Source organism: Argopecten irradians, chromosome 16 (genome assembly GCF_041381155.1).
Source record: "Argopecten irradians isolate NY chromosome 16, Ai_NY, whole genome shotgun sequence".
In the NCBI taxonomy this organism is placed as follows: Eukaryota; Metazoa; Mollusca; class Bivalvia; order Pectinida; family Pectinidae; genus Argopecten; species Argopecten irradians.
The window spans coordinates 6,790,451-6,805,378 of record NC_091149.1 but is presented as its reverse complement, the minus strand read 5'-3'; the positions used below and the strand labels follow the sequence as shown (position 1 = coordinate 6,805,378).

Genomic DNA, 14,928 nt, shown 5'->3' with positions numbered 1-14,928 from the left:
TGAGTACCGGTGCATTGTGGTTGACGGTTTTGGTTTGAAGTTGGGCGTCGCGCCTCTCTCTCTGTAATCTTCAAAGGAAGCCTCTACAGGCCTCTGATTGGTTAGATTATTTTTTTCTCCTGAACTGCCTCTAGTTTTATTATAAGAGAGTTCGGGGAAGGGTAAAATGTCAGTGATAGTAGCCCCTTTAGTATCGAGGACGGATTGATTTATAAGCTGTAGAATTCATCAAAAACTACAGACATTCGGAACATACAGCCGTTACATAAGGTACATTTCTTGCACCTGGTGTTTTCTGTACTTTAAGAAGATGAAATGTCACTTCTTGCACTGCAGGTAGGGCTTTAGAAGGGTACCTACTGCCCATATTGCATGAAATCATAAAAATCGACAACAATTAGGATCTGTTTTGTCTCTTCTTCCTAACTTCTTCCTTACGTCTCCCTTAACATCGCCTTACCTTTGGCCCCTGCTCTTGGTTCTGTCTCCTAGCCGAGACACACGGAAGTCTGATGTCAGGATCAACCATTTGATGTTTACCGATAAGTGTTGGGTTATTATAGTCCATTTTACAAAACAAAAGAGCAGTCGTTCAAAAAAATAATTTTCAGTTTGAATTTCAACATTTATATGGTTTCCCGTTATTGTCAATTGTAATACATTGGCATCACGTCGGTATTTCAAACAAACTAAAATAACACAGGATAAATTGGGAAAGAATGTGTTTTTATTTACAATGATATCAAACAAATCATGCACATACCTTATTATTGAATTTTGATTTGTTTAATACCGGTGTATCAGCGAATATATCATCAAAACAACTACATTTAAAATCTTGATTAAAATAATATTTGATAACAGTTCAATATAAACACATTATTTTTTGAAAATTAATTACCCTGTCAAAGTAAAATTAACGAGTGAGTTTGCGACCAAATTTTAGTCCTATTTTTGCTGCAAATGTTGGTGAATATCTTTTCATTTTGCATAATGAGAAGATATTCAATACAATTTGCTGTAAGAATAGAACCAAATGCTTGTCGCAAATTCACTCAGCATTGACATGATAATTTACTTTGAAAAAATAATTATATGTGATAGTTTACTACACAAATTAATTTACTAAAACAAATATCATCAGGTACTTCACGCTATCGTAATATTAATGAAACTGACGCATCACAAAATTTATGTTAGATTTGATAAGCTAGTTAACGCATGCTGTATTTCATGTTTAATCTATTAACCAGTAATCATATATAAATCACGAATAATGAGTGTGACTTGTTGAAATATTAGTGATTTTATCTCGGTAGCTGTTAACACTATATGTAGTGGCATGTTATCGGCTTCACCGTGGACATTCTTTTAGGGACAGAAAGATATTTGATACAACCCAGTTTCTACATTCATATTACCCAACCGGATTTGGGTAACTTTAGTTACGTGCTACAATAATAGTGACAGTGATTTAGGTCAGATTTCGCATGCCCAAGTTTACGTAATTTGTGATATTTTAAAGGTTTTTATTCGTGTCTTACGAATCATTTTTGTATATAAAAACGAAATTTTAAGCGAAACAAGCCACCACAAAATTGACATTGACAATTTTTTTTCATAACCCGATGAAGTTGAAAATTGTGATATCATTGCTTAATTATACTGACGTCATTGAACAAGGAAAGCCCCTTTAGGCTTTGGAGATTATGACGTCATATCTAAGGGGAGATTCCCTCGATCAAATTTTGACACAGGTTACTGGACTTGCAATATAGTATCTGGACTAAGTCCAGTTTCCTTGAGTGTTTTCGCCGCTGATTTTGGGGTTAATATTGCATTTGATGAATACTTCTGAGAAACGCATGAACGAATAAAAACAGCAAATACACCAGTCATATATTAATAAAATACTGATCTCATATATATGTGTTGTTTACATTTTATATGATTTAGTGTTCTGAATATTTACCTTCCTTCATACTTTCAAAGACGACACGAGGTGTACATACAATAATTAACAGGTGAAATAGCATATTTTATAGCTCTTTGGTTATCTTTTCATAAGTCATTTCGAGATGTCGGATCCGTTCATAGTATACATTTAATTAATTAATGGTGATTATGAATTTAAAATCGCTGTCGCTTGAGAGTGTCATTTATTATCGGCACACGTCTTTTGTTGTCTGTGCACAAGAAACAGAAATATGTCAACGAGATTAATACCCAGCCAGTCTGATATAAGTTTATTGAAATTAAGAAATCGTTTTAATACTTACAAAAATCGTTATACTTATGATATTTGACAGGAATGGTACTGAATAGTGTTAATATATCCAGTATATATTTTTTATGAAACAGAAAAATGAAATTTGCCTTCATAATCGCTGTGCATGCGAAACATTTAATTTATATTGTTTTTATATAGGAATCCTAAAACGTCCTCCCGGCTGGCTATGTCTGTATTGATACGTAACCTTGCTTTCAAACAGTTAGGCGAATGTATTTTTAGAACTGTGCTAAATTCCACCGGGCTTTTACATACTTTCAATGGTCAAAACTGGACAACGTAAGCAGAACTTGATTATTGTTTTGATATGTAAGACCTTTTGGAAGGAAAATAAACGCATTTATACTTTTTTTCTTTGCCCGACTATTCACTGAATCATCTATATCTTAATTTGTTAGAGCAAAGGATGTGGATTATTCTGTGTTTTGTATATTTTTCACAATAGTTTCATTCATACTTGGCGTAATCTTACTATAAAATCAACGCGTAAAAAGGTGTGTTCATCTGCACTTAAATATTAATGTCAGTTAATGATTGTGTGGTATTTACAAGACAGTTTACTATTCCATTGCATTTCAGTTACCCACATCTAGTGAATCAGTTACCCACTGACGAGATCATAACATGTATTCTGTTACCTTCCACATGGTCATATTTGCATGGCTATTTTCTTCTTTTATAGAAATTTACAGTTGAGCGACACGCTACACGGTCAGTATTGCCCTACAAACATATAAACTGAGGCATGCGAAATCTGACCTAAATCACCGTCGCCATTTTTGTAGAGCGTAACTACAGTTACCCACATCCGGTTGGGTACAGTGTATATTTAAGTTGTACCAAAGTCTATAAACATGATAGTTTCTGCTCCTCCTTCGCGCTCAGCATATAGGGAGTAGGACGACTGGTTCGCCCGTTGTCAGTATTATGCTACTTAGTTGGGTGTGTTGCTTGTTGTCTTCGACGACAAGCTTCAGTGATACATCACTATAAAAAGGGCAGCAGTTCCACTATATAAAAAGACACAACACGAATATACCACAGCCTCCCAAAACACACACTGCTTTCACGCAATACAGCGCAAAAAATAGGAGATCGCCCTTACATGACCCTGGCTGTAAATAAGACGCTAATTTAAACAAACAAACATACAAACATTGGGTTGTACATTTTACATCAACTACTAGGTTTTCCCAACATTTACCCTTGATAAAATATTTGTATTTGATTATGCAAGGAATAAGAACGATAATCGACGGGATCCGGATGAAGCATTTAAATATCGGGTTATTGCTATCAGAATAGTGATGTGCGTGTTGCTAAATGACAAACTATCAGAATATAAACAGACACTCCGGATGGAAAGCGTTGTATTTCAATTTTGCACATTCGCTGTACAAAGTTCCGATTGAGACTCCTTCGACTATAAATTATCCGGAAATAGGAAATGTATAAATCGATATTTCATTCTAGTTGTACAATAGATAAATATTAAAATAGAGACACGAATAAGCACAATAATATTTCAGCAAAACAGATGTTGTCCTCATAACTATTGAACGATAATGTCGTCGCATTTCAAATATAATCAAATGACATATAACAAAAGTCATAACATATAACAAAAGTCATAACATATAGCAAATGTCTGGACATTGATGACGACATCACATCGATTTCTTGTCCACAGCAGATTTCGCTGAAATAATGAATTATAAAAACACACTTCAAAACCTTCGTACGATGACTTAGCGACATTTCATTTGCATCTTTCTCTCCGCATACACTTCCAAATTCTTGAAACAAGTTTAATTGTACGTATAGAGTGATATAGTTGTCTCTTCAAGGGAAATCTCCATTTAACTCAAACAGCAGAGATGTAGGTCAGTAAGTTCGGGGTCACGGGTTTGACCACAGCAACAGCTCGTATCACTTATCTTGTATATTTATTGTTGAAAATCGTTTTTATGCTTATACTTTAGATCTTTGGCTTTGATCTCGTTAAATCGCGTTTCCTTGTCCACCGGTACTCTTTGTAGACGTAATTTAAGCATTCAGCACACACCGACTTCGTTCGGTTTACATCGTACCTTGGAGATGACTTCCGTTGACTGATGATGATACTTCACTACAAGAACGCTGTTTTCATTACAGTTTTTGTAATTCTTTTTCTTGGCATACAGCCAAGTGACAAATTTAGACATATCCATGGCAAAAACAAATAGAACGGGAACAATGAGAACGGCAATGGCCACGCACCCAATGTTCTTGGAGGATTCCCTGTCATCTGGGGCAGATACCAGCTTCCTTTTGTAAGAATTTGTCATCTTTTTGTTCACCTTGATTTCCTCCTGTAAAGTTTTTACCCTTTCTTCGAGTTCTTGCTTCGTCGACGGAACATTGTTGGTTTTGTTCACTTTACAATGACACTCCTGTCTACAGACTGTTGGGGGAGGGCTGAGGCATGAATCTGAAAAAAATATCGACACAAGGGGTGGGGTTTAGTTCTGTTGTCAGGACTTGCTTCGTATAATAAAAAGGAGTATTCATCACACAACCCGATAGATATCCAGTGACGTTAATCGTGTAATAATTTCATAGGCTCTAAATTTACTCTGACGTCATGTCACAATGACGCGACTTTAAGATTCGAGGACGTTGGGTCAAAATGGCAGTTTCCGCTACATTTAACATCTTTATGTATAAAATAATACAATTACGCTTATGTTTTACTTCTATTGTTTCAAATACGAACAATGAAATTAAAATAGTGAACTCAAAAATCAAAATTCAAAATTCAAAAATAGTCAACACAAATGCAATATTAAAAAAGGGGCACGAACAATTTAAACCAATTCAATTGTTTGAATTTGAACATATTTAAATCAATAACAAAACATATCGATATCCTATTTTTCTCTTTGTTTATTTTAATAGGCTTGAATGTTTATTGTTTCAACTATATACAAATTTCACGTTGGATATACATCAAATGCAGTCTTATCAAGAAGTTTCGTTTGGCTTTGCCATTGAAATATGAACAAGATTATGATAGAAAATGAAAGTGTCTTGAATAATCTAAAAGAGTAGAGAGAAAATAATAAATAAAGGATGGACTGGGGTCAGACATATCTTTAAAACGTTTAGAATATATTAGCAGGAATGAATTAACATGACTTACCTTCAACAGTACGATTCGATCTCGGGCAGCGACCTGAAATAAGTAAGTGGATTAGATTTGTTTTTAATATACTGTAAAAGTGGTTGATTTGTTTTTAATATACTGTAAAAGTGGTTGATTTGTTTTTAATATACTGTAAAAGTGGTTGATTTGATTTTAATATACTGTAAAAGTGGTCGATTTGTTTTTAATATACTGTAAAAGTGGTTGATTTGATTTTAATATACTGTAAAGGTGGATGATTTGTTTTTAATATACTGTAAAAGTGGATGATTTGTTTTTAATATACTGTAAAAGTGGTTGATTTGATTTTAATATACTGTAAAGATGGATGATTTTGTTTTTAATATACTGTAAAAGTGGTTGATTTGATTTTAATATACTGTAAAAGTGGATGATTTGTTTTTAATATACTGTAAAAGTGGTTGATTTGTTTTTAATATACTGTAAAAGTGGTTGATTTGTTTTTAATATACTGTAAAAGTGGTTGATTTGATTTTAATATACTGTAAAGGTGGATGATTTGTTTTTAATATACTGTAAAAGTGGTTGATTTGTTTTTAATATACTGTAAAAGTGGTCGTTTTTTTTTAATATACTGTAAAAGTGGTTGATTTGATTTTGATATACTGTAAAGATGGATGATTTGTTTTTTAATATACTGTAAAAGTGGTTGATTTGTTTTTAATATACTGTAAAAGTGGTCGATTTGTTTTTAATATACTGTAAAAGTGGTTGATTTGATTTTAATATACTGTAAAGGTGGATGATTTGTTTTTAATATACTGTAAAAGTGGTTGATTTGTTTTTAATATACTGTAAAAGTGGTTGATTTGATTTTGATATACTGTAAAAGTGGTCGATTTGTTTTAAATATACTGTAAAAGTGGTTGATTTGATTTTAATATACTGTAAAAGTGGTCGATTTGTTTTTAATATACTGTAAAAGTGGTTGATTTGATTTTAATATACTGTAAAGGTGGATGATTTGTTTTTAATATACTGTAAAGGTGGTTGATTTGTTAATTTCGCGATTTTCATTTCTTAAAACTTTCTCGGTGTTGTTATTATCGCGATAGATAAGCTTCAAGAAACAACATCATACGTGTACAAAATGTTACTTTTTGATATCAAGCAACCCTTGCCTTATTCTCGATACTCCAGGGGTTCCGATCCCATACGATCACTACATACCTGGACCCTTCATAGTTAAATTGGAGGCAACAAAACAGAACAGGTAATTTAGTCATTTGATGTACATCAAAAGAGCCGTTTCACGGTAAACTGTGGTTGATAGTGTGGCTTTGAAGTTGGGCGTCGCTCTCTCTTTAGTCTTCAAAGGACAATGTGCAGGCCTGTGATTGGTTTAGATATTTTCCTCTGAGTTGCCTCCAGTTTACCTTTGTCCAGGGGAATAGAGATCGTAAGTTATCGAAAGCCCCGGAGTATCGAGGATTAGTCCAGTCACTTACCAAGACAGGGATATCTACAATATTACTGGCGTGAATTCCATCTATCTCACCCTAGGGTAATGAAAAACTACAGGAGATTCTTGCACGTGCTCATATAGGGTAAAAAGGGTAAGATAAAAAGAATAATTCTTCCTCTCTGGGGTGAGACAGAGCATCTCCAACCTCGGGATATGATTCTTAAGCTGTCAAAAAACTCGGCAAAGCCTCGTCTTTGACAACTTAAGAATCTTACCCCTCGCATTGAGATTAATAGAATCTAACATGGGCCAGTTAGGTGGACAGGGATATCTCAACCCGAGTGGAAGATTTTGGCTAATAAACCCAAGGCTTGCCGAGGTTTGATGATCAAAATCTTTCACGAGGGTTGAGATATCCAAGTCCACCTAACTGGCCCATTTAAGATTCTTTTCCCCCATATCTTAACGAGAAATGTGAAAATTCAGTCTACATGATGAACGACTCTGTGCGCAAAAATGGTCGCCGCATGTACAGATGACGTCACTGTCTAGCATGTGTGAGCTGTCTGTTCCCTACCCCGGTAAAAGACAGAGTTATCTTTTCCCTAGCAACCGCGGGATAACTCTGTCAAGTATGGGATATTCTCCTGTCTCACCCCACAGGGTTGTGAAATAGTCTATTAATCTGAACCCTCCAGAAAGATTTGTTTCCGTGATTAATAACCGGTATTGAAAACTGCATTTTAACCTGGACAGTGGCCAACGTAACATTATCGTCTGTGGAAAATAATTTGGTTCCAGTCTTCATTACCTATAACTTCCACTTCACATAGGGTCAATGGTAGTTTGGTTTTGTTCCTCTTGATAATCTGCACAAATTGCCCTGTGACTGTTCGGGTACAGGGAAAGGTCATGGTTTTATCGTCAGGTACGATGTCTGCCTTATAATAACAAAGTATTGAGTTAAGCCAACGCCTGCTAGTCGTATTCCTGTGTGATGAGTTAGAAACGTTGATTTCAAAATCCGTCAGTCTTCTCTCTGTCAAAGATAAACCATAATGTGTCTTGCCCTCCAGGTAATATGTTATCGATATCGGATTTTTCTATGATTTATTGTTTTCAATGAATGTCATTATCTTGAACGGCAATATCTTTCAATGAATGTCATTATTATAAGTGATAATATTTTCAGTAAATGTCATTATCATCAATGGTAATATTTTCGATAAATTTCATAATTATGAATGGTAATATTTTCTAAGTTTTAGTTTGAATAATTAATCTGGTGCCACCACCGTATTCGTTATTCGGTTTTCAGTTTCATTATCGAAACTCAATAACCAAAACTAATCTAAGGATGTGTTTTACGTTTTCAAGTCTTTATACGATATCTATGTAAGTTTTACTGAATAACGAATAAAGTGCTGACACCGTATTCGTTATTCAAAATAGAAAACCAAATAGCAAATACGTGCTGACACCGGATTCGTTATTCAAACTGAATAATATAATAAAATATTTTATGTGTATGTGTAAACACTAAACCAGATATATGGTTAAAATGTCTCATGACAGCATGATTTATTTGTGACACTCCAGCTGATTTTAATTAATTCACATGTCACTAAGTACACAACTTTTGCTTGATTTCAATATAGATCTAATGTTTGTATAGTATTAAATACAAATTAAACATAGAAATATAAATCAGAATCTATTTTTAACAGTATATCCCGTTGTATTACTTACCGCTTGCCTTTCTATTAGTAACTGTGACGTTTACTATTTTAGCTGTACAGTTAAGGTCAACCATCCACCAGTGTATATCATCGTTTTCCTTGGTATGTGAACATGAGAACATACTTTCTTTAAACGAATTATTGATTTTATCGCCGTCAACAGCTCTTTGCGAGTCATAAAAAGTAGACGACTGGTTAGTCCTTTTGTTAAGAGCTATGTTAGTAAGCTCACAATGTCCATCTGTATATCGAAAAAAAAAATCAACTTGAACGCTATAGCTGTCTCGTATAGTTCATATGTACTATATGAATTTGTGTTATATAGTTTTAGCATTATATAATATGGTCTTATCAATATATGGTAAAACTTTTAGCAATATTAGATTTGATTTGGCCAATATATCATTTGCTTATACAACCACCTTATTATCTTTTCTCATGGTATTATTTTATTTCTTTTTCATATATCGATCTATGTCATCATTATCTGATTTGGTGACATCTTTGATTTACATTTATCTTTTTTTTTAAATTTTTTTTTTACCATTATATTATTTCATTTATCGTTATTTGATTTCCATACTGTCGTATTGTACATTAAGATATGACGGAAACTGCGGGTTTTCTTATCATAAACCGCTTCTTCATCATTAACTCCCTTGCCATCTAGGTAGGGCGTTAGAATTATGCCTGCTGTCTATTTTGCATTTTGTAGGATCTTATATTTTCTCCCCTTCCTAATTTTTATATTCTTCTTCCGTCTCGTTTTACACCGCCACACTGTTGGCCTCTAGTTGAGCGCTCGCGACCGTTTGCGGAAGTCTCTGGTTTCTGTCCCCTGGCCGAAACACACCATATTCTATAAATGTTGTAGTTTCAACTCTTATTCAGTTTTGAGCTTAAAAAGAGCTGGACAACTAGTTTGCCCGTTGTCAGTATAATGTGACCGGGGGGTGAGCTGTCTGATGTCACTTTTAGTGTGCTTCAGTAATATAGCACTATAAAATGGAAAAGAGTTCCACTATCGCAAGGAGACACAACATGGGCATACAGCAGCCTCCTTAAATATCAAGCTAGTCACACAAACACCCTAGATGTTAATATGACGTTAAATAAACAACCCTACTTACAAACATAAATGACAAATGTGAACATATGTTCTAACAGTGTTTAAGGTCAATCCTATATAGATCAAAAGTCTTTGCATTTTGCTTTCTGTAACTCAATTTCAAGATATCTCATTTTTGCATTTTCATTTTAGTGTCACATGCAACTATTTGATCCATCTTTTCCTCGTGCCATGAAATTAGTAGCCAAACATGTATATATCATTTACCTACGAATTGATGAAAACATGCATTTCGTTAACTGCAAAACAAATCTCAAGTACTTTGTTACCAAAATATCACAATTGAAGCACAATAGTTTTGTCGGTGATAGCTTACCTTAATGAATTTGCAAGGATTCGGCATCAATTTTTCACCCCAAAAATATTTTATTCAATATAAATGACAATATAATTTCTGGCTCTCACACCATTTTTCATATTTAAACATTTTAATTTGAAACTCAAACATTAATTACTCTCACTTTATTACAGAATATAGATATATTCAGTAGTTACACTTTTTAATTCATTCATTCATATCCGTTCAAAATGAATAATTGAATGGATAGTTAATTTCATTAATAAAATAATTATTTTCAGCAAATTTAGAAATTTTATAATGAAAATGAAGTTCGACATAAACTTACCATTCGCCCCGGCCGCTGACCCCAATACATGAAGTGGAGAAAACACAAATATCCAGAGCATTGTCATTTAGTTTTGTGCGAAACACTTTACTGCATGAAGAATTCTCAACACAAGTTGGAACAAAACTGACGTGATTTGAACAAAACAGATCGTTTATATCATTTTCGTACGTGATGGTTTGTTGGTGATACGCATATTTTAATCAATATTAAACATTTGATCTGACAGGAACTGAAGTCGCAGATAATTCATGATTCATAGACAGATGGTATATGGCCGGTTTGGTGGCAAAAATTGATCAACATTTTAAGGGGGCATTATGGTTTTAATACAAAACAAGTGTACAAAATTGAATTGGAAATACATATCTTAACTCGTATAATATAGTTGTCCAATTTCTGCCTTGACTGAATCCGGCGATGTCGCACTGGTGACCCCACCATGCGATAGTGCGACAAAGTGCCAAACAAAGAGCGACAGTAAACCAAGGGAATAGCGACAGGGCTACAATGCACCATGCGACAGTGCAGCAATGCGCCAAGCGAAGAGCAACAATGTGCCAACCGAAGAGCGACAGTGTGAGTTATTTGATAAACAACGATTAATAATTAATTAGTTAATTAGAGTTTGTAAAATTATTTGATAAAATCGACCTTATTCTAATTTCCGATTCCAATTTCCAAGAGACCTTGTAAGACTTACATTTCTTTAATATGCCTTTAATACGATGGTAAAATTGGAGTAAAGTAAGTAACTGTTATCAATGAAGATAGACGCTAATTCATCTGCTCCTGTTTTTGTTACAGAAAAAAATACCATTCGTCAGCGGTGTTGCATCTTTAAATGGTATTTGCAGTTCAAGTAATTATTTTACGAAGCTAGAGTGTTTTTCTTGTTAACCTTTCTGGGCTTTTTGTCTTTAACATGGCAGTTACAGTCATCTGATCTGAATAATTAATTATGATAACCTTTACTTATTGTGTTACGTCCGTCGTCATGGGCCGTCCGCCGTTTTTACTTGCGATTGAGCTGTAACGTGCCTAAAATGATAGTGACATGGTTCGAACGAAGTGCTGTTATTTTTTTGTCTCTCCGAAATAAAGGATGGTCCCCATTGTTTTTTACATTTATATTCTTATTTTGATACTTCACTGTGTTTCTTACTTTTCAAACTGTAAATATAATGGCAACGATTCCGATAAGGTTTTCTCTATATGAATATGGATACCTTAATTTTAATTTCATTAAGCGACGATGATTGTAAGACGATGTCGCGTATTTCTCACTGTTAGAACATATCTATACATTTCCACAAAAGTTACTTCTTTTGACGTCATGCGAACAAATTAGACTCTGTCTAATTGTACTTTACCGACGTTTTGGTAATTTGACACTTAGCTTAGTTGGTTTGGTATATGAAAAAGTGATCATTCTCCATGTTAATTAAGATATAACATGCGGATGTCTTTCTGATGACTATCACTGTTAATTCCATTAATTTAACACCTATCAATAAATGTTTATTATATTTATTCATTTCAATTTTTAAGAAATCGTTTCCATCGGCATCGCTGTTTAGGCTCAATTCAAGTTATTATGAAGCAAACATCTCGCTGAGTAGGCAATGAATAAAGTTGATGTTTTGACAACACATTCAAGACAATTATGTTGGAGACGGTCCCTTGTTTTCCAGCAATCAGCGTCCGTACACAGGATTAGTACGTCTGCCTGAAAACCGATGATGTTTATAATATATAAACTATAAACGATATATCATTTACAAGATATCGACCAGGAATTTTTTTTTTCGACCAGGAATAGTAAAAACACAGATTATACGAACCTTGTATGAACCTTTGTTTTTACAAGGGACAAAAATAAATTAACCCTTTTACTTCTATAATAGAGGTCATGTACGCGATTGAAACAATAACACGAAACATTATACAGAAGTATCATTATCTGAATACGACATAAAAATAGGAAATTCTCTATTCCTTGACGCAAAATATATGTACTTTATGATAGTTTTAATGAAATAGAGTCCTGTTTTATTTCTAGTTGATTCTTGACTGTTAGTGACCTTTTGTCATGTCCTTATAATGGTTAACCTTTACCAAACAACGATAAAGATATATGTTTGTATGTAGTTTATTTATAAATGGAGAATTATAAAAAAAATACAATAACATATGTATTGATTTTACTAACACTTCTATTTTATAACATTTATCTTGTTTACACATCAAAACCTTTTAAAGAAATTTGACAGAACTTTAATATTACATTTTGTCAACTCCACAAAATCAACCAGTGGTTGATGAAGCATAAAAAAGCAAAGCCGAAACAATACTCATCATTATGTCTGATCGTGTATATATGTGTCTAATTTACAAAAAGAAATAATATAGAATACATTTTTTTTTGCATTTGGTGCATTAGCAGTCAGAACGTCAATCTAAAAGGGCAAATATTTTTTCATGATGCGATTAATTATTTTAAATATTTGATGTAGAAGTAAAATTTGGTACAATGGTCGTAGTGGTGTAAATAAGTAATTTTTACTACTGAAGAAAATACTAATTCATCCGTTCGTTAACGGTTTAGCATCTTTTAAGATATTGATTAGTTCGTGATTAATCATAAATTCTATAACCCCGTTCATCTTGTGGTTCAAGATATCTGAAGAAAAATCAATGGATCAAAATGACAGAACATTAGCTTCAGTAATTAAAATTCTTTGATATCATTCAATTTAAATACAAAGAAATTCTTTTGGTAGTGAACTAGTGAACATAGTCCGTTTAATAACATAACTAGTGCGTGCTGACATGTCCTGAATATGATATTATATATATGTAAAACTATTATGACGTCGCATTGTTGTCTCGATAAAAGGAAGCGTCACATTTGAGTCAGATTTCACCTCTTTTTATAAAGAAACGAAATTTTAAATCTTGTCGAAATCCCAATAGAGGTGTATTTGTGATAACTATAATATTATACCAGTGGCTATGCAGTACAAAAATTATCACAGTCGTTTAATTAATAGTTTGGGGGTTTAATAGGGGGGCCGCGGTGGCCGAGTGGTTAAGATGTCCGGACATATTACCACAAGCCCTCCACCTCTGGGATGCGGGTTCGAATCCCATGTGGGGCAGTTGCCAGGTACTGACCGCTGACCGGTGGTTTTTCTCCGGGTTCTCCGGCTTTCCTCCACCAACAAACCTGGCACGTCCTTACATGACCCTGGCTGTTAATAGGACGTAAAACTAAAACAAACAAAATTAATAGTTTGAATCAAATGCCCGCAGCAAAACATAAAGGTTTCATAAATTATCAATAACATCAGAAAATATATATCGATGGCCTAAGATGAAGTTACGACACCAAACATATGTAAGATTGCCTTCGTAGTATACGATAACAATGGGGAGTCATTTCGCGGTTTTGCCGTCCCGCCTGGCGCATTGATAGTCAATTACCGCGCGGTATTTAGGACGAAATATAAGACGACCCGCGGTATGGAAATTAACATTTTGATAATTTTAATCGAATTGTTCAAAAGGTGATGATACGTGAATGACGTGCATGGTTTGTAATAATTTGATATAATGTATGACTGTCGATGAACAACCCCTGCAGTTCAAGTTAAAGGGGTTTTACTGTATACATAAGAAGTGGTCGTATTACGTAATAACATATACTATTGTAACAGGAGCTAGAAGGATCCAGTTTGTTTAGCGACTTCTATATTTACAACCCCGCCATACTCCACCTGAAACCCTAGCACACTATAACTAGAAACATGCCCCCATCCTGCCTTCTACTACCCACCTCGATAGACCTATCTGACACAGAAACTCAATCCTTCAACAAATCGATCTGAAATGGACAGAACACCCATCTACACACCCGACAGTAACAATACGCTGGATACAATGACATATGCATGACAGATACACGTCGATAAGACACACACGCACAGGACCATGACACAATATGTATTTTCATAAAACACAAACTATTTACAAGAATCTAATCCTAGATGTAGATGCTTCTGCGATGAATATAAATGGTTTTATTTCATAAACAGCTGTCTCCAATGTTGAAGTAAACATGTGATAGCACGTACACAATATTGACAATATCTGTTATGTTTGTAGAGCGAATAATATACTGTAAACTGCTGATTTTAGCGAAGTAATTTTTTTAGAAGATGTGGAAAACTGTAAATTATGATTTAGTATCGCGAATATAAATTAGCGTGATTCGGTGGTTCAAAACCAGAAATACACTTTTACAAAAATTTAGCGCTGTATATGAATTAGCGCTTTAAGAGCGCAAAAAGCGCTAAAATAAAACTAATGCTTAAAAAGATATGTTTACAGTATACATATATATGATACATCAAAGGTTACTCACTATCTAGATAACTGTACAGCAATAAAAAATAATTGTAATTAACATGTACATCATATAAGACGTTTGACATTTGTCAAAGAAACTACATATTTAATAAAGATAAATCCT

The 14,928-nt window shown here is 33.9% G+C and overlaps 1 protein-coding gene across 1 annotated transcript; it reads right to left on the bottom strand.

Annotated features, from left to right (window-relative positions):
• Positions 1-348: 348 nt before the first annotated feature.
• LOC138310626 (uncharacterized) lies at positions 349-10,576 on the bottom strand. The gene is made up of 5 exons (XM_069251906.1): positions 10,395-10,576; positions 8,650-8,880; positions 7,712-7,939; positions 5,472-5,504; positions 349-4,760 (listed from the first exon to the last, which is right to left on the bottom strand). Exons 1-5 carry the CDS (start codon positions 10,459-10,461, stop codon positions 4,345-4,347), a joined length of 975 nt encoding a protein of 324 aa, XP_069108007.1. The 5' UTR covers positions 10,462-10,576; the 3' UTR covers positions 349-4,344.
• Between the last annotated feature and the right edge of the window lie 4,352 nt (positions 10,577-14,928).

Bases quoted from the DNA above. Each gene is read 5' to 3' on its own strand.
- LOC138310626 (XM_069251906.1), bottom strand. From the start codon at position 10,461: ATGACAATGCTCTGGATATTTGTGTTTTCTCCACTTCATGTATTGGGG. The intron at 8,881-10,394 runs GTAAGTTTATGT...TTCGATATACAG, and splicing joins GTCAGCGGCCGGGGCGAATG to ATGGACATTGTGAGCTTACT. The intron at 5,505-7,711 runs GTAATGAAGACT...TACTTATTTCAG, and splicing joins ATGTGAAGTGGAAGTTATAG to GTCGCTGCCCGAGATCGAAT.